Genomic DNA, 25,763 nt, shown 5'->3' with positions numbered 1-25,763 from the left:
ACCCTCTGTATAAATGTATCATTATTTCAGAAAATCATCAATACCCCCGTCTCCTTCTCTGGAAATATTTGTTCATTGGAATGAGGCTTCTGCAATGTGGGCTGCATAATAATTTCCTGTAAAAATCAGTTTTATTAGGTTCTCTGCAATGCATCCTAAAAAGAAAAATGTAAACATCTTGTTAAAGATCATGAAATGGATTATTAAAATGCTTCATTGTCAAAAAGAAAAAGAAAGTTGTTTATAAAATATTTGTATCTTTAATTAAGAAAACATGGGCAAATATTACAAAACAGAAGACTTTTAACGAAGAATCCACATGAAATCATTTACCATTATAAGAAACTGTCAATGTATAGTTAGCAACAAATTACAAGAAAATGTAGCATCTTGTTAAAGATCATGAAATGGATTATTAAAATGCTTCATTGTCAAAAAGAAAAAGAAAGTTGTTTATAAAATATTTGTATCTTTAATTAAGAAAACATGGGCAAATGTTACAAAACAGAAGACTTTTAATGAAGAATCCACATGAAATCATTTACCATTATAAGAAACTGTCAATGTACAGTTAGCAACAAATTACAAGAAAATGTAGCACCTTTATTAGAAAATAAAATAACAAATAGCATTATCCTAATACAAAATGCATAATGTCTGCTTAAAAGAGTTTTGTTATTATAAAAGCATGCTACACCTTTATTTGCAAATAATTATTTGGTAGAAAAAGGAACAATGTTTTATAATGTACTTTTATTGTCTATGTTTTTCATTTCTGTTTGAGCTTGTCCATTGTTGAGTGTGGGAGAAACATCACGGTCTAACTGCTCAACAGATTTCTCTTCTGTTGAATAATTATTTGGCTCTTTCACTGCTGAAGGAGTTTTATTAATCTTTGCAAATGATTGGTCTATTTCAATGAATGTCTTGTTTTTCGTTTCTGGCAAAATTAAATATAGGTAGAGGGCTCCAGACAAGGAAACAGCAGCAAAGACAAGGAAACAGTAGTTGCCCAAACCTTCCTGCAAAATTAGAAATAATAAAATGAATATATTAAAATGCAATTATATATCTACAGTACATACTACACTAAATATAAAAGCATAATGTCGGCACGTATTTAGCATCTCAGGAGGGTTAGCATTCTTGCCATAATGGAAGTATAGTGTTACTTATAAGCCAGAAGTTTGTAACTTTATCATACAGTATATACTGCTGCACATATGATTATTATGAATACAGAATATTGGATTCCCACATTGACTGTGCATAAATAAAACAATTATTACCTTGGTTAATGGTATGTATTAATCAATTATAGCATGGTTTTGATCCAGTATTTTCTCTAATTATATTAAAGATACAAAGGTATTTTCTCTGATAGGAGCTGATTGTATTAGTAAAGATGCCAAAGAAGAAAATGAATGTGCACTCACCCAGTCCTCAACAGTGGCCCACTGCGTCCCCACAGGCAAAGTGCCATGATCCTGTGTACATACCACTGGACACACAATATATTACACCATAGGATCAGCACTTAGGATACAGGTAAGGCTGTGGCCAGGCAGGGAGCAGGGCGATTCATAGCTGGCTAGGTGCACACGTTGAGGGGTGTGTCGGGGGCCGCGGCCAACACATTACGGAGCTGGTTCGCCCTAATTGGGCGAACCGCTCACGTGGCGCACAAACGAGCGGCAGATTAATATTTGCTTGCTTCTCAAGCAGGTAAGCGCCGCGCATGCTCAGGCGCTTGCTCACGCTGGCCACACACATTGCCGCAATGTGTTTCATCGTGGCCAGCGTGAGCCCGCCCGCTCAGCACCACCCTGGACAAGGTCTTAATAAGAAAAACTCACGTGCTTGTAGCAATTTCAGCAAAAAGAAAGTTCCTTTAATGTACAAAAATAAAAAAGAATACACAAGTGAATAGGCAGAAAGACACACACTGGTCTAAAGAGCAACGTTTCAAGGTCCGCTGGCCTGTTCGTCAGGCTTGTGGAAGGGGCCAGGGAGCCTTGAAACATTGCTTATTAGACCAGTGTGTCTGTCGGCCTACTCACTTGTGTATTCTATTCTTGACTTTTGTATATTAAAGTCACACTGTTTTTGCTGAAATCGCTTGGATCACGTGGGCTTCTCTTATTTACCTTTATCTTGAGTGCTGATCCTATGGTGTAATATATTAGTAAAGATTCCACCATTGTTTGGAACAGAATTAACAATTGTCATTGTATTCATCATGAAATCCTTATTTCTACTAGAATGTGTTACACTTGTTCCCTAGGTTGACTAAAGTATTTTAATAAAACTTTCACCCTAAAACATATTTATGTTTCGATGAACTAAAATCATTATTGCTTAAAATATATATATATTTTTAATTCAACAAATATTGTAGGTGAAAGCATAGTCCTTTACTATAGACAAACATATCTTATCAATGCCTTACTAACCACTAATGTAAGCACAGTGTTAACCTATACCACCCTCCTTCCAGGGGCTAACCACCTAATTTTAGGCACCTATACTTAATGAGAGATGGGCAAATGTATCAAAATTCGGTCTGCCCATACATTAGCATAATTTATGTTAATATTCCTTTAGCCAATGCAGTTTTTGTTAAACAATTTGAATAATATATGCAATTCCGCCAGTAACCACTATTCACAAATGTGTCCAAAACATTTGAGGGGTTAAGAGAGGGGGGGAAAGAGTGCCTATTTTCCAATATCTCAACAAGAGTGAAGACATTCAAATCGAAGTGGGCCGGAAATATTGCAAAAAGAAATGACCGTCGTTGGAAATAGCTGATACTCGATTGGGTTCCAAGGAGTATCAATAGACCAGACGATGATTAACAGTGATATGGTAGGATTAAATAAAATGAAGAGCAATGCAAAAAAGAGAGGCTTGCTACCGAAGTAACTAGAAGATCATTGGGGAGGCCTTCATCCAGGGAAGAGGGAGAGTGAAAGAGAGAGAAGGGGAAGAAGAGTGTGTGTGTGAGAGAGAGAGAGACAGAGACAAACAGAGAGGAGGTAAAAAGTGTGTGAGAGAGAGAGGAGGGAGGGGGGAAAGAGGGAGAGAGCGAGAGATTGAGAGAGAGAGAGAGAGATAGTCAGACAGACAGAGAGGAGGTAAAAAGTGAGAGATATAAGAGAGAGAAGAGAGAGAGAGGTAAAGGGGGGGGGGGGTCAGTGAGAGGGACCAAAAATGAGATGGGGAAGAGTGAGAAAGGGAGGAAGAGTGCAAGAGAGAGGTGAAGAGTGTGAAAGAGAGGGGACGAGTGATAGATAGTGGGAGAGGGATGAGAATGCGCGAGTAGAGATGGGGAGGAGGAGAGAGAAGGGGAGAGGGAGTGCGAAAGAGGGGGAGAGGGAGAGCCGGATGGAGGAGAGAGAGAAAAAGAGAGAAGGAGAGAGAGAGGGAAAGAGGGAGAGAGTGAGAGAGAAATAAGGGAGAGTGAGAGAAGGGGACACAGCGATGGGGAGAGTGAGGGAAGGGGGAGTTAAATAGATGGGGGAGTTAGTGATAGGAAGCATAAAACAAAGAGGAGGTAGAGTGAGAGAGAGGAGGGAGTGTGAGATAGAGGGAATGAGAGAGAGAGTTGGGAGAGTGAGAGAGGGGGAGTGATAGAGAAGGGAAGAGAGGGGGGTGAAGAGAGAGTGAAAGGGGTTAGAATGAGAGAGAGAGGTAGAGACGTGGGTAGAATGTGTGAGAGAGGGGGAGTGTGTATGAGACAGAGAAAAGAGAGTATGTAAGGGAGAGTTTGGGAGGACTTGCAGGGCCGCCGACAGAGAGGAAATGGACACCTTTCCTCCATGCACAACAACCGGGGGCTTCGGTGGAGACTTGTTCCAGGCCTCTGGAAAGCTGTTGACTGCCCTGACTAAGCTAATTGTATGCAGAAATTATTCCATAGATTCATTTATTAGAATATGGTAATGTGAAGGATTCCTTCATGCATATATGTACTACAGTAATATCTAATATGTACAGTATATTTCCACAGACTTTTTTTTTGATGATTATTATCATGGGTATTATTTTTTATTTATATGCAGTTGCGGGTGGTATTTTTTATAGTTATTTGCGTACAGTATGTGGTTTGCAGGGTAATGTGTCTAATAAATAATTCTAAGTAATGATACTGAATAAAGTTTTGTGTGTTTCTGATTTTGGGATGATTGCTTTTGATACATTTTTGATAATTTTGTGAATACATGAATACTCTTATAACTCGAAGCAAACTGCTGTAAAACTGCCATACCCAAAGAAAAAAACATGTCAGGATCAAAGGTTTATTTACTGTAAACTTTTATTGTTCAAATAAAAGGTTTCATGCTACCTATGTTTACATTTGTATTTTTTTCATATAATATAAGGAACCACAATGGCTAAATTATTTTTGGTCTAACTTGAAATACGCGTACATTTTTCCAGGGCCAATCCATTTATTGAACCTAATGACTCAATAATTGATTATTAATTCAATACTTTTTTCCAAGCGTTATTCCCATAGCGCTGCTTAGATTACATGCCCTACTTTATATTGTTATCATTCAATATGTAAAGGATCCTGCTAATAAGCATTTATCCCAAAATTGGCATAATGGTCTGAATAAGGGAAGAGGGAGAGGAAAAGGGGGAGAAGCGAAAAACAAAAGAGGGGAAGGAATGAAAAAGGGAGGAAGGAAGATCACTTGGGCCATGTTTGCAGTATCTGCAATTAGTAGTTATTACTCAATAATATATCTGAAGGCTTTCACCCATGTGACCAGTGTGCAATCAATACCTATACATGAATACTTTTAGTGAATGCTGATGTACCCAAATCAATAAGGGTCTAAGATGCAGATCCATAGTCAAGGACATTAAGGCTCAGATATTATTCACAGAGGTCCTTTACTGACTAGTGATGTACCGAGCACCGGGTAATTACCCAGCGCTTTTATAGCTACCCGTAAATTACACGGACCCGGTAGCAGGGGGCTGGGACTGGCACTGGGTCAGAACCGGCGCCGGCTAATTTCAGAGTATCTGAAAATACTTAAACACTTACCTGCAGCCAGCGACAGAAGGTGAGGAAGACCTCGGCGACATCTGGGAGCAGCAGCAAACGTCCTTGAGCGGTGGCAGCAGCAGAAGTCTGTGTTCAGTCGGCTAGAGCAGCAGAAATACAACACACAGCTGATTCCGGTGGGAGCCTGGGAACCATGCGACCAGAGCAGGAGCGTTCCTATTGGACAGCTCAACTCCACCCCAGCTCATGGTTTCCCAGCTCTCACTGGCATCAGCTGTGTGCTGTATTCCTGGCTGCTCTTGCTGGCTGAACATGGACTTCTGCTACTTCCACTGCCAGCAGGATGTCTACTGCTGCTCCCAAGATGTTGCCACGGTCCTCCTCACTGTCCGCAGCGGTCTTCCTCACCCTGCAAGTAAGTGCCGCCCGGGTAACCGGACGGCCAAAATTAACCATTTTGCCCGGGTTTCGGAAAATATAGGACCCAGTACAACACTATTACTGACTTAACAAGGCTTTAACCTAAGTTAACGCTTCATTAAGCATTAGTGTGCATCTTCAAAGCTCACCAACGGTAGGTTTAGTCATGTTTTCAGCTCGGAAAGGGCATTACGCTAGTATAATGGATGTTAGGGCTATTGCAAAAGAGACGTTCCACCTGACAACGCATATCGACAGAGGTCTGTTTTAGTTAGCACAGGAACGTAGCTTATGTTAGTTACTGTAGGTCCATCCTAAAAGGTGACGATACTCCCATCCAGATCCTGAAATATAGGTTTTGCTGGAGAGGAGAGGTAGAGGCAGCGATACAGTACCTCTGAATAAAAATGAACCCACCTGAAATATCGGGGAATAATGCTAATGTAAGTAATTTGAATATATTCAAATTAGCATATTTCCCAAGAGTTTCTGGTGTGTTCATTTTTGTTCTCAGACTTCTCTCTCTCTCAATAAGCAGCAACCTCCTGGAAAATAAATGCTCATTTTGAGCCCTGAGTTACCAGACCACTGGGGATCTGGCCCAAGAGAACAAGATCTTCAAATCAAAAGTTTGGTATCAATTGTACAGTTGTTTTTAAGATTAAGAATAGCATGCTAGTCCCAGCTTCATACAAAACAAATTGCTTAAGCAATCACAGAGGTCATTAGCAAAGTATCTCAGGACAATAATTAATATGACAGCGCCTGAAGGAGTTGTTCAAACTTTTCTCTGCTTATCATAAATAACACATAATTTGTACTTGTACATACTGTAGGGTCATAAGTGTTACCAAAAAGTTATGAAATGACATACATCTTTATTGCCAAAGGCTCAAAATGTACTTTTAGCTACAGTATGCCACAAAATAACATAATAACAATATTTTGATTCTAAAATTTGCAATTATTCTTCTAATGACGCTCTTACCATCGTACAGTTCAGATTTTATCTCATAAAAATGGATATTGTAGCTCATAATTTATACTCTTTATAATAGAATACATTTTAACAGAACTTCCAGTAAAACTTTATAAAATAATTCACAAGCAAGTTCTTTAGATAAAAGATCTAGGACCGTATGATACTTTCTCATTTAAGGCCCTATTTAATATACCCCAATATTTCTGCTTCTTTAATGTAACAGGGTATGTCTATTTGGAAAGACAGGTTTGAGGAGCGCAGATATAACCATATGTGGAAAAAATATAAGAATATATAGTGTAGTTGTTTTTAAAATAGAAGACATCTTAGTATCAACAGAAATGGGGACTCACACTTTTCCAGTGAATAAACAGCAGTGGGTATCAAGATCAATTTCAGCTCAGGTGGACTCGACGTGGTAATCCTCAATGCAAAACAGAAAATCACACTCTTAGTGCAACATTGTATGCTCAATGAATATATGGTATTGTGACGAATAATATCGCACTTACATTTTGACAATGTGGCATGTACACATAAAAATGAAAGGTGGCACGAATCCTCTGGTCTCTCCGACTGCGTCACGTCACTTTCGGCGATCGGCCGCGCCACTTCCAGTTACGGATAATCCCATTTTCGGAACCGTAGTTGCCGAAGGTGCAGGGCTGTCACGGGAGCTTGTGTGGCCTACTCACACTCGACTCAAAGAGTTTCTCTTATAAAAAGACTTCCTCAGGAGTCGGGATTATCTGTAACCGGAAGTGACACGGACAATCGCCGGAAGTGACGTGACGCAGTCGGAGAGACCAGAGGATGTGTGCCACCTTTAATTTTTATGTGTACATGCCACATTGTCAAAATGTAAGTGCGATATTATTCGTCAAAATACAATATATTCATTGAGCATACAAAATTACAGATCATTACTTAGAACTAAGCACCAACATGGAAAGGCATAGATCTTACTGAACTTGAACAGCTGTGTTGAAATGTTAACGTCTTTGTAGCAGCTGTCTATTTTCATTTCTGTAGGGCAAGTGCTGGCATACAGTATGTGCTTTAAATTTAGTGAAACTAGGATTGCTTATGTAACCCTGCTTCCCCCCTTCCCCCAGACTCTACGGTGGTGTCTAGGGTGCATGAGGGCAGATTACATGCGGTGTGGTGCATACCTGTGAGGACAGGAGGGCCTGAGCTTCCCGCGATGGTGTTGGGGAGGCAGGACCGGGCTTCTGGGGTGGTAGCCTCCATGATCTCTTAGTGGTGCAGCGCCTCCATCTTCTATACTCCCAGGAATATGGGACAGGACCTGTATAGAAGAACCCCTTGGGTCCCAGGGTAATAGCTTCCAATTCACACACAGTCTTTGGTAACAAAGGATAGTCTCTTTTCTTAGCAGATCAGCAACTCCCCACGGTAGTGACGTCCAGTAGCCGCAACAACAACAGCCAAGCTGTACTTATTACTCCGCTCTCATCCCACACAGATAATTCCTCCTCTCCTTCCCTCCAAGTCTCTCCTCCGACAGGATGGTCTGGGCTAGGGCTTCAATACCCCGTGGCCCACCCCCAAGGTTATCCTCGCGGTGGGGCTTGGATTCCCCCCTGGCAGTGGGGTGAGGGCATTGGTCCACCAAGTCTATAATTCTATCAGCTCTACTAAAGGAAGCTGAATCTCTCCACTCCTCTCTCTCTGCTCCTGCACTCTGCGCAGGGGAGACCGCGGTCTCCTCCCACTCCTCGGACCGATCCGCAGGATTCTTCGACTCACGGCATACTAACTGGACTGCATACTCTCGGCATAACTAACCGGCAACTCCAGACTCTCGGTATAACTCCAGCATAAAGACTAACTCTACTCACAGGAGTTGGCTGCTAAATATAGAGCTAGCCCCGCCCCTCGTGATGTCAGCAGAACCTCCCCTCTTGCTCACGCCTGCATCTACCACTCAGGACAGGGCTATGAAGGGGGAAAACCCATGATGATTACTGGTGCCTGATCTTAACAGGACTTACCACAGTAGAAGGAAGATAGATATAGCCTGTGATGTTTACAGGGGGCTACACTTAAAACAAATATTTTTTGACTTTTTAAAAGTTCAAAGTTCTAGATGCCAAATAGGTCCTGGGAAAATGTAGATGTGCTGTATGTTGTCATACCTTTTAGGGAACTAATAGTGCACTTGAAAAAGAAACATGTCAAGTTTCAATAGCTCTGTGCACCATAATTTAATCTAAGAACTCGACTGTTGGTTCCCAATAAAGATCACAACCTACAGTACTACAAATTTTATTGTGTAAAACATGTCAAAGGTTGCTAGCTTGTGCTTACAGTACCAGTATATTTACAGTACAACTGTAAAAGATCATAAATCATTGACAGTCAGCTAAATTTAAACTATAAGGCTACTAATGACCTGTTACTACATCAAAAAGAGATTATTCATAGATCACCTTCCATTCCAACACATTGTGACGAATTCCAGTTTATGCACTGCAAGTCAGCCATGAAAAAGTTTAATATGAATTTATGGGAAAGTCTGCCGTTATCATAGACTTTCAAACATAATTGTCTGATCTGTATTAAAACTAATCTGTAACTTACATTATGAAAAATATGAATTAGACGATATTGGACTATGAAAATGTTTGCCCTTCAGTTAAAACAGACATTCTGCTGTATCTGTAAAATACTCTTAGCAAAGTATGTTTGCTACTCTAGTCAATAGTCATGTGTATGATATGAAGGAAGCCAATTCTGGTTGTAGAAAGCAGTTAGGTAGATAGGCTAAGGACAAGCTGGACAATTTCAGCTTACAAGAGTTAGAGTAACTTTAGAGTTACTTTATTTTACACAGAAAACACCCCAAAGCAAGATGTATGTCTATAAGGCTAAGGCCCCGCTCCCTCCGTCAGCGCGCCAGCACTGCAGACAGGCGGGGCGCTGACAGACACAGACCGCGATATGCGGTCTGTAGGGGGCGGGAGCCGGGGCTAGAGTGGGAGGGAGGGGGCGTGGTTATGCGGGGGGCGTGGTTTAAGCGGAGGGACCTGCTACCCCCCCACCCCACTCCACGGGCTCGGGCTGCAGCAGGGAGCTGCTGTGGGCTGCCCTAGGTGTGTGATCGTCTGGGCTTGTAAAGACAGCACTGGGAGAGGGACACTGTATCCGGCTGCAGCAGGAGATTAACTCACACGCTGACACTCATGCACTCACACACACACACACACACGCGCACACACACACACACACACACACACACACACACACACACACACACACACACGCACGCACGCACGCAGGCAGGCAGGCACACACATACACAAACACAGACAGGCACACACATACACACACACACACACACACACACACACACACGCACGCAGGCAGGCAGGCAGGCACACACATACACAAACACAGACAGGCACACACATACACACACACACACACACACACAAACAGGCACAGACAGGCACTCACGCTGCTTTCCCTCCACACTCTCCTCCCCACTCCCCGAAGCCTCCCCTCCTCCTGAAGCCTCCCCTCCTCCTGAAGCCTCCCCTCCTCATTGGCTCACAGCCACACCACGTGACGCGTCGACGCTAGGAATTACAATTCTCTTGAATCCCCTGGTGGCTGACGCGTCACAGCGTGTAGTGAGCTGTGCCGTGAGGGGGGACCGGCTCGGGAGAATTCCCCTGCTGGTGGGGAACTCTCGTGTGGCCGCCCGCGCCGCCGGACGCAGCGGGTCCCAGGCCTAAAGGAGATTGCAGTCATCTACTAATTGTTAGAGTAATTTGAAATTACAGTGACACATTAGCAATTTATGATGTCAACATAGATATTTAAAGAATCTTTGTGTTTCAGAATGTTACAGTTGAATGTTTTTATGAGAACATTCAGCGTATCCGTGCTTTTTCTTCTATTTTAAATTCCCATATTACTTCACTCTTCTTTAGTTGGACATTAATTCTGACATTACGGAAGAAGAATCTTTGTTATCTACAGTGTATAACAAAGTAAATGGATTTGATTCCTCTTCTCAATCCAAACTGACAATGTGCCGAGACTGAGGAGCTGCACACTGAAAATACGTCATATACCAAAATGGTGTTATATTAGCAAAACGTGGCATAACATATCCATAATTGTGCTGTTGAAGCAAACAAATAGGTGCACAAATGAGCAAAATTATTCAAATGAACCCAATAAATTGGTATTCACTGTGTAATTAGATCACAAATTACAATGTTGTTTAAGGTCCCACATACTGTATCAGAAATGTTATCAGGTTTCAAAACAGAATTCATGTCTGAAAATATTGTTCCTTGTAGAGTCAGCACCACAAAGGTTACTGGGTGAGTAAATGCCGGAAGTCATGAAAGCGTGATTTGCTGAATCTTGCCCAAATCGGTAATATCTGCTATGAACTTTAATGGCAGATATTGCTACTTTGATTAACTTAACTTTAGATATATTATTAAGGAAATAATTACAAAGCTGATAAACGATTTTTATAATGGTGAGTGTAAATGAACAGTGATCCAGATGCTATGCATACACCTAGGACTATTGTTATATATAGTTACATAGTAGATGCGGTTGAAAAAAGACATATGTCCATCAAGTTGATCCTTGTATTGGTGATAAAAAGAGTTTGACAGCTCCGTATTGATATTATCAATATTCTTCTGAGAATAATGCCAAGAAACTTATTGTACTTGTAATGGGTTTTCTGGACTGACCTGACCCACCCAATCTCATATTGGCCCCTGTGGTCTAACCAGTCCCCACTACAGTGTGATGTTTGGTGGTGCACCTGTTGGCAACAGGACTCCTGAGTCTCCCGCATGATGGTGTGTGGGGATTTGCCAACCCAGACAGGCAGCTGAGGTAGTGTGCTGAGTCCTACCTATATCTAGTGCAGCGCCTCCACCTCATCAGGATCCCTTCTGTCGCTTGGGGATGGTCCTGGTGACGAACTCCTCCGTGGTGCCCCTCTCGGTGTAATGACTCCACACTTACACACGAGAGTATCTTTAATCAGGAACATCTTTATTGACGGTTGTGGGCTAACTGCCCCTCACAGTGATCTTCTAGCCACACATAGTTATTCAGCTGCTTCCCTATGAAAGGTATATCTCTGTCTTTGATTTGGGGATTCCCTATCCCCGCAGGGATGTCTTTCCTGGGCCAGGTCCCTGGTCACAGTCTCATCACTTTGCAGTGTCTAACTACACCAACTACTTTTACTCCTTGCATAACATTGCAGAACCGAACCTAACTTTTGAGCAGTGCTGTGCCTTATATCGTCAAGGGGCGGGCACATCTCTGATGTCACTAAGGGTGGAATCAGAGTATGTAGCCACTCCCATCCACACATAGGGCACCTCACCAGGGTGTGAGGGCAAACCTCCATGATTACTACTGGCATGCCCACAACTTACCAGGCCTTACTGTCAGTAGGAGAGGTGACTGTTAGCCATTTTACAGCATGGCTACATTCTCCCCCTGGTGAATCCCACCGTCCCCGGCTGGGACCTAAATTTGAAGTACCTTTCCTCAGGAAGCACTGAAAAATGGAACATTCACACATTTTTATTAGAACATGCAGATTTATGAAAAACAAACCACATCGCGCCAAGCACGCCCTGTCCAGCAGCCACGAACTCGCGCAATGCTACCCAGTACCTCCTAATAATAGTGCCGGGGATCGGGTTTCTTAACCTCCCGACCCCCCATGTCCAAGACAATCACGCTGTAACTGTGCGGCAAACCCCTCTCAGGCCGGTACACCACCTTGTGTTTGTAAACACTCCGGCCTATGCTCCACACCCTTATTAAGTGTTCTATTCGTTCCTCCGCCTTACTGCCAGTAATGGCACCCCCTTTATTGACCATGTATTCTTCTATGGTCTCCCTTAACCATTGGTCCCTGTTATCCTCAATCTCCTGCATGAGGGGTTCTGGGACATATGGATACTCCAAGCCATGGGAATACTTATATTTAGCTGTGATGGCCCTTTCAGCCTGGCTACACCTAGTTAAATTGGCGTTCCCCGCTCTCCCTGGTAATACCCAGGACAAGGGCTCATCTGGGTCCACAGGGTCTGATAACATCTCAGGACCCATTGGTTCAATCTCGTTCTGGCCTATCAGGAACCACCTGAATTGTAATTCTTTCTTTCTCTCGGCGGCCGTGAACTCCCTTTTAGCCCACCAGTAGTCCACCACATCGTCCTTTTCTAACAGAAACCACGTGCGGTTCATCCACCCCACATATCCCTCAAATAATGGAGCCCACCAACGGGTCTCCTTGGGCCTCTCGGGCCCAGACTCTAGAGAGTCTCCCTCTTCGGTACCCCCCCAAGAGCATACCCCGGAGGTCCCCGCTGAACGGGGTCTGGACCACCTTTCATGCTTCGGCGTCTCCTCCAATTGCACATCAGCCTCTTCAGGCACCAATCGTGACTTCGACATGTGCCCCAATTGTCCTCCACCCCTTGAACCACCCTCAGAGGCATAACTGCCTAGTCTCTCCTCAGTCTGGTTCTCACCAACCCCCAAGGACCCCTCCGATATCCCCAAACTGGATGTGGATCCCCGGGAAAAGGTAATTGGGACAGGGGCATTAACTAGGGCGTGGGGTTGGGCATAGGGGCAATCGATTGGTAGCCACGGGGCTATGACCTGCTCTCGGCTATCGGACTGTCCTGTACCGCTGAGCGGGGGTTCCGCTGGCTGAGCCTCACCCTTCTCGATCCGCCTCTCGGCCTGCCAGCTCTTTGTCTTCCGGGGTGATGGGAACCTCTGCCCGATCGCTGAGACGCGTGTACTCGACTTCCGCTTGCTCCGCCACCTCCGGCGGAACCGACGTCATCGCCGGATTCGGATATGCCGCCATCTTGGGATGGACCCCCATGCGGGATCTCTTCCTCCACGATGACATCCGGAAGTCCACCTGCTGCCACATGCACCGTCTTGGCCTGGCCCGGCCCCTCCTCCGCTAGTGTCAGCACCGGAGCCTGGCAAGAACAAGGACTATTCTTACCAGTCCGCAGGGTGGGCGTGGATCGCCCGTTGCCACTGGACCCGCCGGTTCCCGGAATGGAAGGGCTCCGCCTCTCAGGCGTCCGCTCCACCGGCGACGCCCGACTCCTCCCACTGTCACTCCCGGTAAGTGGCCTTTTCACCCCATTTCCTCCACAGGACACCGCCTCCGGCCGGATCACAAGGCTGGATAGTTCCTTGGGTCCCTCATCAGAGGAATCCGCTTTTACGGGGCTCGGGGTCACCGATCGTGGCGACCGTCGTCTCGTCTCCCGGTCAGTCGCCTGACCGATCGCTCCATTCTCTTCGGACCCAGCCATATTAACCGGCTCCGATCCCCATTCTCCGGGATCTGCACCCTTGGTCCACAGTGGCCGTATCCCCCAGGGGGTCAATTGCTTGAATGGGCACAAAGGTGGGCATCGGCCACAAATACTGGGTCCCGCATTGTGGACAGCGTGCCACCGTGCCCATAGTTCCGCCAGGTGTCCGACATTGAAAGCAGAGGCCCACTACAGTCTCAGTCCCTGCTACCTGAACCACACACACTCCTCCGGGCACCGTATAGGGCTGGGTGGAGACCATCGTGGTTACTTCCTGTGGTTTTATCATTCTCTTCGTGGGAGGCACTTGCAGCAATGGCCTGTTCTGCAAGCTAGCTCCGCGCGACTGATCAGCAGGGGTTGAGTTGGCAGCCACCCCTTGGTCCAGCTCCACCCTCATCTGACATAGTTGGAACCCGCCCCCAGTAGTGGCGATTATGGGCGGGTCCCACAATGGGATAGGATGTCCTTCAATTGGGGCCGCACCTCTTTCAGTCCTGGAGGGCGCGGCCACAGCTTTCACGCCCTTATCCCCAACAGGGTGGGGTTCTTCCTTTGGCGCCAATACCAGCCGGTTTTTTGCAGCTGCCTTGCGTGCAAAATACCCTTCCTTTCCGCACACAACACCAGCTGCAGGGACTACTTTTGGTAGCAGCACCGCCGGCTCACCAGCTCCTTGCTCCGCTGGATTCATACCCACGGGGCATAGTTGGAAACCACTCCCCCTGGTTGAGATTAGGGAAGGGTCCCACAGGGTAAGGGGTTGGCTCAGCACTGGGGCTGAGTGAGTCACTGTCCATGAAGGCGCGGCTGCAGCCTTCGCGCCATACCCCCCATCAGGGCGGGGCTCTCCTGTTGGCGCCGCTGCTGGCCAACTCCTTGTAAATTTTGCATTTGCAGAATTCTCTGCAATCGGCCCATGCGGTCTCCCAGGGAAGCGGTTGCCGCCATTTTGGGTTGCACTGTCAGTCTGGTCAATGACTGAGGTAGCGTTCATCTGTTTGTATGCCGACTGACAGTCACTCTCACTGTGTTCTCCTCCTGTTATAGCAATGTCCTCAACACAGTCCTCCAGGGTAGCGCCCCGGTGTCCTAGGCAGGACCAAAACGGTGCTGCCACTGCTCTCACTCCACTCCATAGCAGGCTCGTGACAGACATATCAGTAACAGCTTGCTCTTCAGCGGGGCGCACGCCAGGTGTGCTCTCCCCATCAGCCTCCAGTCGCCAATTTGGACTATCCGCACCGCGCGGATCCTCCATTCTTGCGGTCGTCATAGATATATTGTTTCCGTGATTATTGTACATGGAGCTCCTCTCTGCGGGGCAGCTACCACACCAGCACAATAAAGATTTCCCTGATGCACCACCATGTGTACCTAATGTAGGCTGGACTCGTGTATGCACTACCTCAGGCTAGGCTCACTCTCTCAGTGTCTGCTGTATCTCCTTCCTCCCAGTCTGTGCTCCCTACGGTAAGTGGTCTGGAATGGGCTAGAGTACTCTGGGGCTTCCATGCAGTACTTGGGCGTCTACCTATCTTGGTTAGCCTAGCGCAGACCCTCTCCAGGATTCCTGACCACGTTAAAAGGCTATCCCTTTAGGCATCCTACCAACTAGCACTACCTCAAGGTGACTAGGACAGCTATAGCCCGTCTCCAAACCCCCAACTCCTTTCAGGCCCCTAGGTCGTCCCTGCGAACTGACAAACTCCGTCAGCCCCCTGACTACCCCTAGGTCCGTCCCACCGCAGCACAAAGTGGCAGCAGGCACTCTCCCTGTTTCCAAGTGACCTAGCAAAAGCCTGTCCTGTTGACAGGTCTATCTCAGCAGCGCCTCCAAATGTAACGGGTTTTCTTGACTGACCTGACCCACCCAATCTCATATTGGCCCCTGTGGTCTAACCAGTCCCCACACAGTGTGATGTCTGGTGGTGCACCTGTTGGCAACAGGACTCCTGAGTCTCCCGCATGATGGTGTGTGGGGATTTGCCAACCCAGACAGGCAGCTGAGGTAGTGGGCTGAGTCCTACCTATATCCAGTGCAGCACCTCCACCTCATCAGGATCCCTTCTGTCGCTTGGGGATGGTCCTGGTGAGGAACTCCTCCGTGGTGCCCCTCTCGGTGTAATGACTCCACACTTACACACGAGAGTATCTTTAATCAGGAACATCTTTATTGACGGTTGTGGGCTAACTGCCCCTCACAGTGATCTTCTAGCCACACATAGTTATTCAGCTGCTTCCCTATGAAAGGTATATCTCTGTCTTTGATTTGGGGATTCCCTATCCCCGCAGGGATGTCTTTCCTGGGCCAGGTCCCTGGTCACAGTCTCATCACTTTGCAGTGTCTAACTACACCAACTACTTTTACTCCTTGCATAACATTGCAGAACCGAACCTAACTTTTGAGCAGTGCTGTGCCTTATATCGTCAAGGGGCGGGCACATCTCTGATGTCACTAAGGGTGGAATCAGAGTATGTAGCCACTCCCATCCACACATAGGGCACCTCACCAGGGTGTGAGGGCAAACCTCCATGATTACTACTGGCATGCCCACAACTTACCAGGCCTTACTGTCAGTAGGAGAGATGACTGTTAGCCATTTTACAGCATGGCTACATACTGTTAATACAATGATTTAATAAGATGTAATATTTCAGTTTTGTATTGGTCATTAAACCATTAAGTGGCCTATTGATGTAGAGATGTCGCCCAACATTATTGCACGTGTTAATGTGACACCATAATGTGCATCATAGATAGCGCAACTTGATGTGGTGCTATTGAAACAACTCATCTCTGAACATTATTTAATGCTTTTTTTATATAACACCAACACATCCATATTGTTAGCTACATCTATACAACATACGCCATGAGGACCAGCCCCTTGGAGGGCCCTTATCACTTATACTGTTCGTCGTGCCTTTTGCTTATTTTCTAGAGGAAATCTTAATTAAAAAGTAGGACCCTCTGCTCCCTTTCACATCACCACATCACCGTGGTAATGTAGCGATCATGTGACGCCAAGGGGGGCTTTACCATGTAGTACCGCCTACAGTATGCTCCGGCACTCAAGGGGTGCATCAGCACAGCCATAAAGTCACAATCGCCTCTGTTTCCAACTTGTATTTATTTTTACTATTGGCCCATGGTAGCGATACTTGCATGTCAACCATATTGGTATCCAAAAAGGGAACAGAAACACTGGAACATAAAAGGTAACTATCTCGAAGGTAGGTGGTATGGAATGGGGGGGGGGGGTGGAGGGTCCCAGGAGATAAAAGAAAAGAAGCTGTACACACACACAAGATCTGTACACTATAATTTCACCTACAGATGAAGTGGCCATTATTTTACCCATTACCACATTAGAAAGAGCATTTTAAAGATCCTTAATGCAGGACAATAGTCATGCGTAAAATTTCTTTACCCATGATTTCCTAAAATAACATCTGCTACATCTACATGAAGAGTTCTTATTGTAAGTCAATGCCCAAAAGTTTTAACTAACACAATGTCTGGCTTCTATACTGTTACTGATTAAAATGTACCTGAATTAAAGGAAATAGAAGTCCAACAGCAAAATTGCTTATCCAGTTGACAGATCCAGCTATCATAAATGCTGCTGGACGCTGGGACTGTTGGAAAAACTCCCCAACCAGGACAAATGGAATCCCACCTAAAATTGGAAAGGAAATAGAGTATGATTATAAGTAAATAAAGTTAGAGTTAAGATTGATGTTATATCACGTGATTATGGTTTAGGAGTGGCTGAAATTTCAAACCAGTGAATTAATTTAAAAAATCTGTAACTTGGGGATAACAAGTACCAGATGTAATCTACATTAAAAGTGAACACAATATGATATGAATACCCACCCCAAAACAAAAATGGCACATGGCACTTTCTGCTTACATCATTAGACATTGTTAACCCCCAGTGGTAAATAAAGTATCTACTGAATATGAGGAGCACTCAGGGACCAGAGATGAATAAAATAACACTCAAACTTTTTTTATTGATTTGATATACTGTAATACCAAGAAATACGTGTAGCCATGTGCCCTAGCCATATGCTCTCTGGCCCTTGCATGTAAGTCCTGGTAAGGTGCAAGCAATGTTAGGGTTAAATCCCTTTCACATGTGCCAGCATGTGAGTTTCATAGACAACTGGATAATTTGTTGGCATGTCCAGGTGCAGGTCTGATGGCAGTTGGGAGTATCATGCCTGAGACTCACATCCCCTGAGAACAACAGGTATGCACCACCGCACACTAACACTCTATCATCAGAACATCCCTCGTGATCATGCTAACTTTTCCATCTAATAATTATTTATCATTATATAAACGTTCATTCCTGAAAGGAAAACAATAGATGTCAGAGATCAGCCATCTGGAATGAGTAGGACTCTTGTTCAGATGCAGCCAGTTGTATCTCCATGAAATGTAGAAAAAATTGGTAGACAGCAAAAATCCAAAAGGAGTAAGCACCAATCAACTCACCAGATAGAAAAATAAAAAAGATTTATTGGTTACATATCTAAAAAACAAAAAACATGAACTACAAGACAAAAAAACGTCTCCCACGCGTTTCAGGCTCTGCAGCCCTTTCTCAAGGAGTGTAATAAGGGCATGTTGGTAGAGAGTATAAATAGCCCCTCCTCTGGACTCTGATACAGCTGTATTTAATGTAGATAATTAAAAATACATTGGTATTCATTAGATGTAATTAATTTTGAAAGTTGCTTAACAATTAGATCGTATGGACATAGACCTTGAATATAAATAACCAATTAAATAAAATAATTAATTATATTTGGAATAGTAAATCATATTATATGACACTGCATAACTGCATATATTTTTTGTCTTGTATTTCATGTTTTTTGTTTTTTAGATATGTAACCAATAAATCTTTTTTATTTTTCTATCTGGTGAGTTTATTGGTGCTTACTCCTTTTGGATTTTTGCTGTCTACCAATTTTTTCTACATTTCATGGTTTGCCGATAGGAAGTGACGCGCATCCGCAGCGCAGGTATCGTGGACACACGTGATGCATCACCTGAGAACGCCGACGGAAGCCGGGTATCCCCATGTGTAACAGGAGATCAACAGGAGCTTTCTTCCCGGATAGTCTGTAGCCCTATCTTTGATTTGGCGCCAGCACTCGGGAGCTCCATGATACACACAGAGGAGTCCAGGTATTGATTATATTACCGCCGGATCAAGGGGATGCAGAAGTGAGAACTGGGAACCATGCAACGGATCAGGGAAGTAGAGGTTTGTTTATTTACAGCTTCACTTATCCTACCTAGTTCCCTAATATACTGTATGTCCATCTTTCCCCTCCGGTTTCCGCCAAAATCTTCATCAAACCGTGACAAGATCTGTATATTTTACCACTTACCTGTCTGATGCTGCAGATGTTAATCCATATATTACCTTGATCATATTTTTATGGACAATATTTTGGGTATATTCAGACATGTTCTGATTACCTTCATTGATGCTGTTCTTTGGAGCTGTTAGTAGTTCTCATCTCTATCAGTTGTATCTCCAACCTGACACGTGAAACGCGGACCAAACATGGTTGTTCACGGCAAAGTGCTTTAGCAGGGGGGAATGGTCCATCAGGATTAACACAGTGCTTCTGAATCAGACTCCCGCTACGTTAATCCTACCGGACCTTACTACTCTGGAAGAGATGCGCAGTGAGTGTAGACAGATTCAGTCACTCTCTCTGCGCAGATGGTTTTTCTCCCTCCATCAAAAAAGAGAGGGTTTTGGGGCACAGCGACACCCTGTAGCTGGAAGCATCTGGAAGAGACGTCAGCAGGAGAGGCCTAGCGGCGCTGAGTCGGAGCAGTCGGGACCGCGCACTGATTGGAGGGATGGAGATGCAGCTCCAGCAACAAGTCGGGACCAGTACGCTAGTGGAATCCACATACTAAGGCTCATGTCCTAGTATGTTTCCGTGAGTAGGATTCAAAGTTTTACTTGGTGGAGGCAAGAAGATTTTGTGCTAGTGTGCAAGTGTCACTTTTTATGTGTAGATTATAATAATCTTTTTTATATTGATCCATATGGATTATTAAATGTATATCTTCATACATTCTCTGCTTTATACCCTGATCACTTGCAGTTACAGTCTATCTTATAGATATCTATGGTGCCATGTATTGTTTTCTTGTCTCCTATTTTCTGAGGTATAAAGACAGCATCTGAAAGTGCTAATACGGGAAAAGATCCAGTTCCTAAAGAAGATCTCCACTGCTCATTTTCAGAGTGCCATAAAGGTATGTTTTCAGAACACTCTCGCCATGATGTCACGTTCCTGGTTCGCCCTCATTGGCTGAACCGCCCCATGATGTGGCAAATGCTTGGCCACTGCACCAAAAAGACAAAAATCTTGACTTTTTTACAAGGCGGTAGTGCATCGCACTTTCTGCAGTCACGCGGCATGCGCAGCAGGACCCCCGGTGTGGCGGCCAATAGGAAGACAGGCTCACACAGAACTATAGCCCACAGGATGCATATGGTCAAGGCACAACTTGATCTACGGCAGCCAATAGGGCTGCAGCTTTCCCCTGCACCAGACATTGATACATTTGGCGCACTGAGGACCACGCCAGTCGGAGCTGGGACAAGGAAGGGGTAGGTTGTGTGTGCAGGGGTCTGTGGCTCCTGCACTAGGCCAGAGACCCCCCATTAGGCGCTCAGCTTGTGGTTGCTGCTGGGACAGGCCCATAGATAGGGACACTGCCCCTGTAGCCTTTTTGTGAGGGACACAGCCAGGATGCGGCTGCATCCTGGCCTCAGGTGCTCTGGGACCAGACACCTGCCACCAAGAGACTCTCCATGGTGGCGCCGTCCACACAAGACACCACCCAACTCAGAGGCTTCGCGGAGAACCTCGTGGATATGTGAATCCTATCTTCATCATCTGCGCGCCTGGGTGTGGCCACACCCGGCAGGTACCTTTATCCAGCAAGTGCACAAACTCAACACTTTAGTGGAGGCAGCGCTGTTTCACACATTTGAGTGGGTCTTGGGGACACTGGGAAGGTTCGGTGGGGACGGTATACCGTACGGGGTGTGAACACGGTGTTGGGAACATGGTGAGGGGTTACGTCTGTGCAAGGCCTGGTGGGTAGCTGTAACCATTATTTATCGCTAATAGTAAACTTGTTCTGCGTGACCCAGTGTGTACTCTTTATTATGTGTCCAGTAACAGGGTTATTCTACATATAGAATCCCATACAGGTGGAGGCGCTACTGAGCATGATCCAGTTGTGCCCCAGGTTCCCAGCAGCGGAGGCTCAGGACTCTTGTGAGCCACAGGTGTTGCACCACACATACACTGTAGCTACACATCTCCCAAGGGGGTGGGGAAAAGTGTGTTACATATGAATATTTATTCTCACCTATACTGTATGTTATTTTATTTCATTTTAATTATTTAATAAGACATGGGAAAAGCCTACTGTGTATAAATAGCACAACTCCTGTTATAATAGTAATATTGATTTGATGGAAATTGTTTTATCATAATCAGACTAACTTAATTTGTTTCTTCACGGGTTGTAATTCTGATTAACATGTGTACAGTAATATACAAATTCTAGATAACTCTGATCCCTGATATTGCATTTTTCCTTGCAGGATTTAACTTTAATATATTGATCAAGAATAATCAAATTAAATAGTTGGCCACATCCTGCAGCTGAGATCATGCTGGGTATTATTGTTATAAAAATTAAAAAAAATGTTGTTTTCTGAACGATCCTCATATAGATGCTTTGTTTACCACTGGTTGTTATGACAATGACTAGTGACATCATCAGGCAGCACAATGTGAGACATCATGTATGTTAAGGTTGTTTGGGGGAGGAATTTATTCTACAATACTGTAGGTTCACTTTTACTGTAACTTGCACTTGACATGTATTGATATTAAAGCCACTATGCCTTGTTTATAAATAATCATGCTCAAATACAGCTTATTTTGCTACCATTCCACAAGAGTGTGGCTCGTCAGTTTCTTGTGTAACATAAAATTCATGTCAGGACTGCTATAAATGCTTTTTTTACTCTGGGGCACAATGCAAAAGGATTATACTTTTGGTATATGAATGTACTAATGATTCACACCCTTATGTATTTCCCCAGGATGGCTGCCTATTTTACAGTATCTTACATGTATATTTGTCAGTGGAAAAGAACTATCATCTAACTTTCAATGTTCTATTCCACGTGGAACCAAACTGAACTAATAACACTGAACTGTTTAATAGCTGTATACTTTGGTGTGTTAAAACCTTTAAAATGTTTCAAGGATTGTATGATTATGGGGATATCATGGGATAAATACAACTCCACACATAAGCTAGAAGAGAACATGATTTCCATTTAAAAAAAAAATGTAAGCCAAGCGCTAACCTTCTGTAGTGTTTTAAGTTTCTAAGTTTTTAGACTTGGAAACCAGCAACATACAAAGTCTGAAAAGCATTCATGCAGTGTTAGGCTGCGATTACACCCGATCCGGCAGGGCGTGTGAGCTCCTTCAGGGCGATGCGCACACTCCCGAAACCTGCACTGCAGGCAAGAGGCATCGGGAGGCGTGCCGGAAGGCATGGCTATGACGTTACGTCAGCGGTTCACCCTCATTGGCTGAACCGCCCATGTGACGCAGCTTTGATGCGGCCGTTATTCAGCCGTCGTTCTGGAAAATTAATTTCTGAAATCTGCTCTAAATTCGCGCGCTTGGCTGCCACCGTCGCGAGCACTTGGTGCGTGCTCAGTGGAAAACATGCATTTGTTTTGGTGGCGCGCAACACCGCAACATGTGGTATAAGCACGGCCTTGTACAGCAGCTGAAGAGAAACATTGTACATACTATAAACAGAAAGTTAGATATAACTTTGTGTGTACAATTGCAGTAGAGTTTTCAAACAGAACAAGGTGGCTCAATTAGTCCATGCTTCAGCACAGGTAACTCAGATGAGCCACCTGTGCTGAAGATGGGATATCCTGAAAACCTGACCTGTTTGGGAGGCGGTCTTCAGGACTGCAGTTGAGCACCCACTAATCTTGGTACATTATGGCTTTTTTTCAATTCTCTGCCAGATCATATACAGGTTTAAAATCACTGCCTGAAATGTGGGGTTTTCTATTCCCTGCTCGGCCTTTTTTTTCTCCTTATTTATTTTCTTATCTAATTGGTGTCCAGATATGAAGAGGGCGCAACCAAATCTGTTACTCCATAGACGTGGACTCAACATTTAGTGACCCCATTGTTTTAGAAGATGTAGAATAAAAATTGACATTCATAAATAATTTTATAATACTTCAACTAGTCCGTTTTTTTATGAAATGGACCACTTTTTTTTAGCATATAAAATAAATCGCTGTCATTAGTTCAAATTTACCTATGAAGTATTGAACCTTTAAGATGATTCTTATATATCAACCAAGCGCCAACCTGAACATTTTTGGAAAACATTCCCCAATTTTAATTTTGGATGAAAACGCCCTGATTGGGAGCTTTGGCAGATTTCGGGGCCAATTCACTAAACTTCGATAAGTGACTTAATGCTGGTTAATTGCACTTTTCAAGCGATATTGCTTGTGTAGCTATTCACAAAGCTCCGATATGTAAATCGCGGGTTAAACACTTGCATTGTTTTCTCGCGATCTAAAGGGTGGCAGGATCAGAATCAAGGTTTGCCTATGACAGAGTTTCTTTTATTTTTACTGCAAAGGATTGAAGCCGGGGGTCTCCAGAGCTGGCCTGCATTCATTTCAGCTCCAGAGAAATCCTGGCTTCAATCCTAGGTAATAAAAATAAAATTATATCCCAGCTTCATTGCATTTGTGGCTAAGCGCTAAGGTAATGAAGGGGTTAAATATCAGGAACTGGTTTGTTGGGGGTAGAGGGGGTAAGTGAAGCTTGTAGTTGCCCCAGGGTGGGTTGTTAGGCATCTCGGGAGGGTTGCCATAGGAGTTAACCCCGTCATTGCCTTAACGGTTTATATAGCTAAGGCAAGAGTGCGCAAACTGGGGGGCGCAGGATTTTTATTTGCAGGTTGCACATTGACTGCCATAGTGGCAAGGAGTTCCACTGTGCCAATCAATGGGTAGAGGAGGTGGGGTAGTTGCCCTGGGGAGGGTGGTTAGGCCTCCCAGGTGGGTAGCGGGACGGGGGTTTAGCCCCTTAAATACCATAGTGGTTAATAACCGCTAAGGTGATTAAGGGGTTAGTGGCCAGTAGTTTTATTTTTATTTTACTGTTGGTGCCTACTGAAGAAGTGGATGATGAGGAGGAGGATGAGGATGGTCTTCATCCTGGAAGTGGTAAGTTGAACATTAATGTACTATATGCAAGCTGGGTAATGTTTTCGTTATGCTTAATTTTTTTGTATTGTATTGTTTTGATATTTGTATTGTAATGCTTATTGGGGGCAGAGGAGGTGGGTAAAGGGGGTAGTTGCCCCAGGGTGTGTGGTTAGGCCTCCCGGGTGGGTAGTAGGAGGATTAACCCTTTCATTACCATAGCAGTAACAACCGCTAAGGTTATGAAGGGGTTAACCACTCCCGCCACTTTCCCTGTAGGCCTAACCACCCACCTGGGGTAACTACCCCGCTCACTCACCTCTATATTATCAATAAACAAGGTAGTCTGTCTTTACCCCTTCATTGTCTTAATGTTTAGACGCTAAGGTACTGAAGCTACTTTTATTTTGATAACATATTATTGTAGCAGTGGGTCTCCAGAGCCGAATCTGAATTGTTTAAATATCCCGTTCACATGGGCAGTGAAGCGGGAGAATTTATACCTGGCCACTGGGATACTGGCACCCCATAACAGGCCTGTATCTCAAGAAGCAGGGGGTTCCAAGACCTGAAATCAATGCGGTTCAGCTCCGAAGACCCCTGCTACAATAATATGTTATTAAAATAAAAGCCCAGCGATCGCCTGTTAGAGGCGCGCAGGTAGAGTGACTGATTCAGTCTATCTCTTACTACTATTTTTTTACTATTTTTTGACTGTTTCATTGCCAGAATCGTTGCCTATCCATCCTTTGTATTGGCCAGAGACTGTTCTATTGCATTGTGCATACACCCAGTCATATATGTGTTTGTAGAGCACCGGACACGTTGGGGTTCATTCTTCCATATAGCATGCACTTTATCTCTTACTACGCGTCTCTTCCAGACAGGTGGAATCCGGTAACATTCACACAGCGCAAGTCCCATTCAAACGCAAGGACCCCTACTTTGTTAATCCGATGGGCCATTACAGCCTGCTATGTAACATTGTAACACTATGTAAGTGACCGCGAGATGGTCATGGATTTTCTTTGGCAAGCGGTCGGCATCTGGCAGTTGCACCTGTAGTGAAGTTTTAGATTCTTTTTGTGAGAACTTTCATACCATGAAGTATAATCATTCTATGTAGTTCCCTTTGAATTATAATATCCTCTTATGCATTTTTAATATGTGTATCCACTGGGAACCTGTATACAAGTATATTTATCACTGTCCATTCAATATAATTTTTAATTGTGCCTTTAATCACTAATTATATTGTTTAAATTAAGTTCATTTCACCTGAGATCTTTACCACTGATAGCTAAACCACTCCTATTGCCCAGGATATCTATGAACACACCTGCTCTAAAATAGTGTTTAATTCAATCATTAATCCTTTGATTGGTTCCAATCAGCAGGGTGTGTATAAGTATCTGGGCTGGAGAGGTGCAGACCCATCCGTGACGAATTCACACCAAGTGAAGACACGCGTAGGATTAACAGACAAGCCACAACAGAGAATTGTGACTCATTCCTGACCAACTCCTGATATACATCTGTACGTGTACTGAGCAGAGAGGCTCAGTTTGCTGGCATAGAGGTGGTGAACACAGACGGGGGCATGTCATCTTCAGGCCAATCCTGAG

The 25,763-nt window shown here is 44.4% G+C and overlaps 1 protein-coding gene across 7 annotated transcripts in view; it reads right to left on the bottom strand.

Annotated features, from left to right (window-relative positions):
- Positions 1-237: 237 nt before the first annotated feature.
- The window catches only part of SLC2A9 (solute carrier family 2 member 9), a 311,113-nt gene continuing 285,587 nt past the window's right edge, over positions 238-25,763 (bottom strand). Inside the window, exons 13-16 of one of the 7 annotated variants that reach the window (XM_075569353.1) lie at positions 17,354-17,481; positions 7,598-7,750; positions 6,779-6,849; positions 932-1,022 (exon numbers count right to left, since the gene is read on the bottom strand). In XM_075569353.1, the coding sequence (XP_075425468.1) occupies positions 6,826-6,849; positions 7,598-7,750; positions 17,354-17,481 (305 nt within the window). In that variant the 3' untranslated portion in view covers positions 932-1,022; positions 6,779-6,825. Of the gene's footprint in view, positions 1,023-6,778; positions 6,850-7,597; positions 7,751-17,353; positions 17,482-25,763 lie in introns of all 7 variants that reach the window. The other 6 variants (XM_075569343.1, XM_075569340.1, XM_075569350.1 and 3 more) reach the window with 6 other exon arrangements.

The sequence above is a fragment of the Ascaphus truei genome, chromosome 1 (genome assembly GCF_040206685.1).
Source record: "Ascaphus truei isolate aAscTru1 chromosome 1, aAscTru1.hap1, whole genome shotgun sequence".
In the NCBI taxonomy this organism is placed as follows: Eukaryota; Metazoa; Chordata; class Amphibia; order Anura; family Ascaphidae; genus Ascaphus; species Ascaphus truei.
The sequence above is the reverse complement of the archived record's forward strand: the minus strand, read 5'-3'. Positions and strand labels throughout refer to the sequence as shown.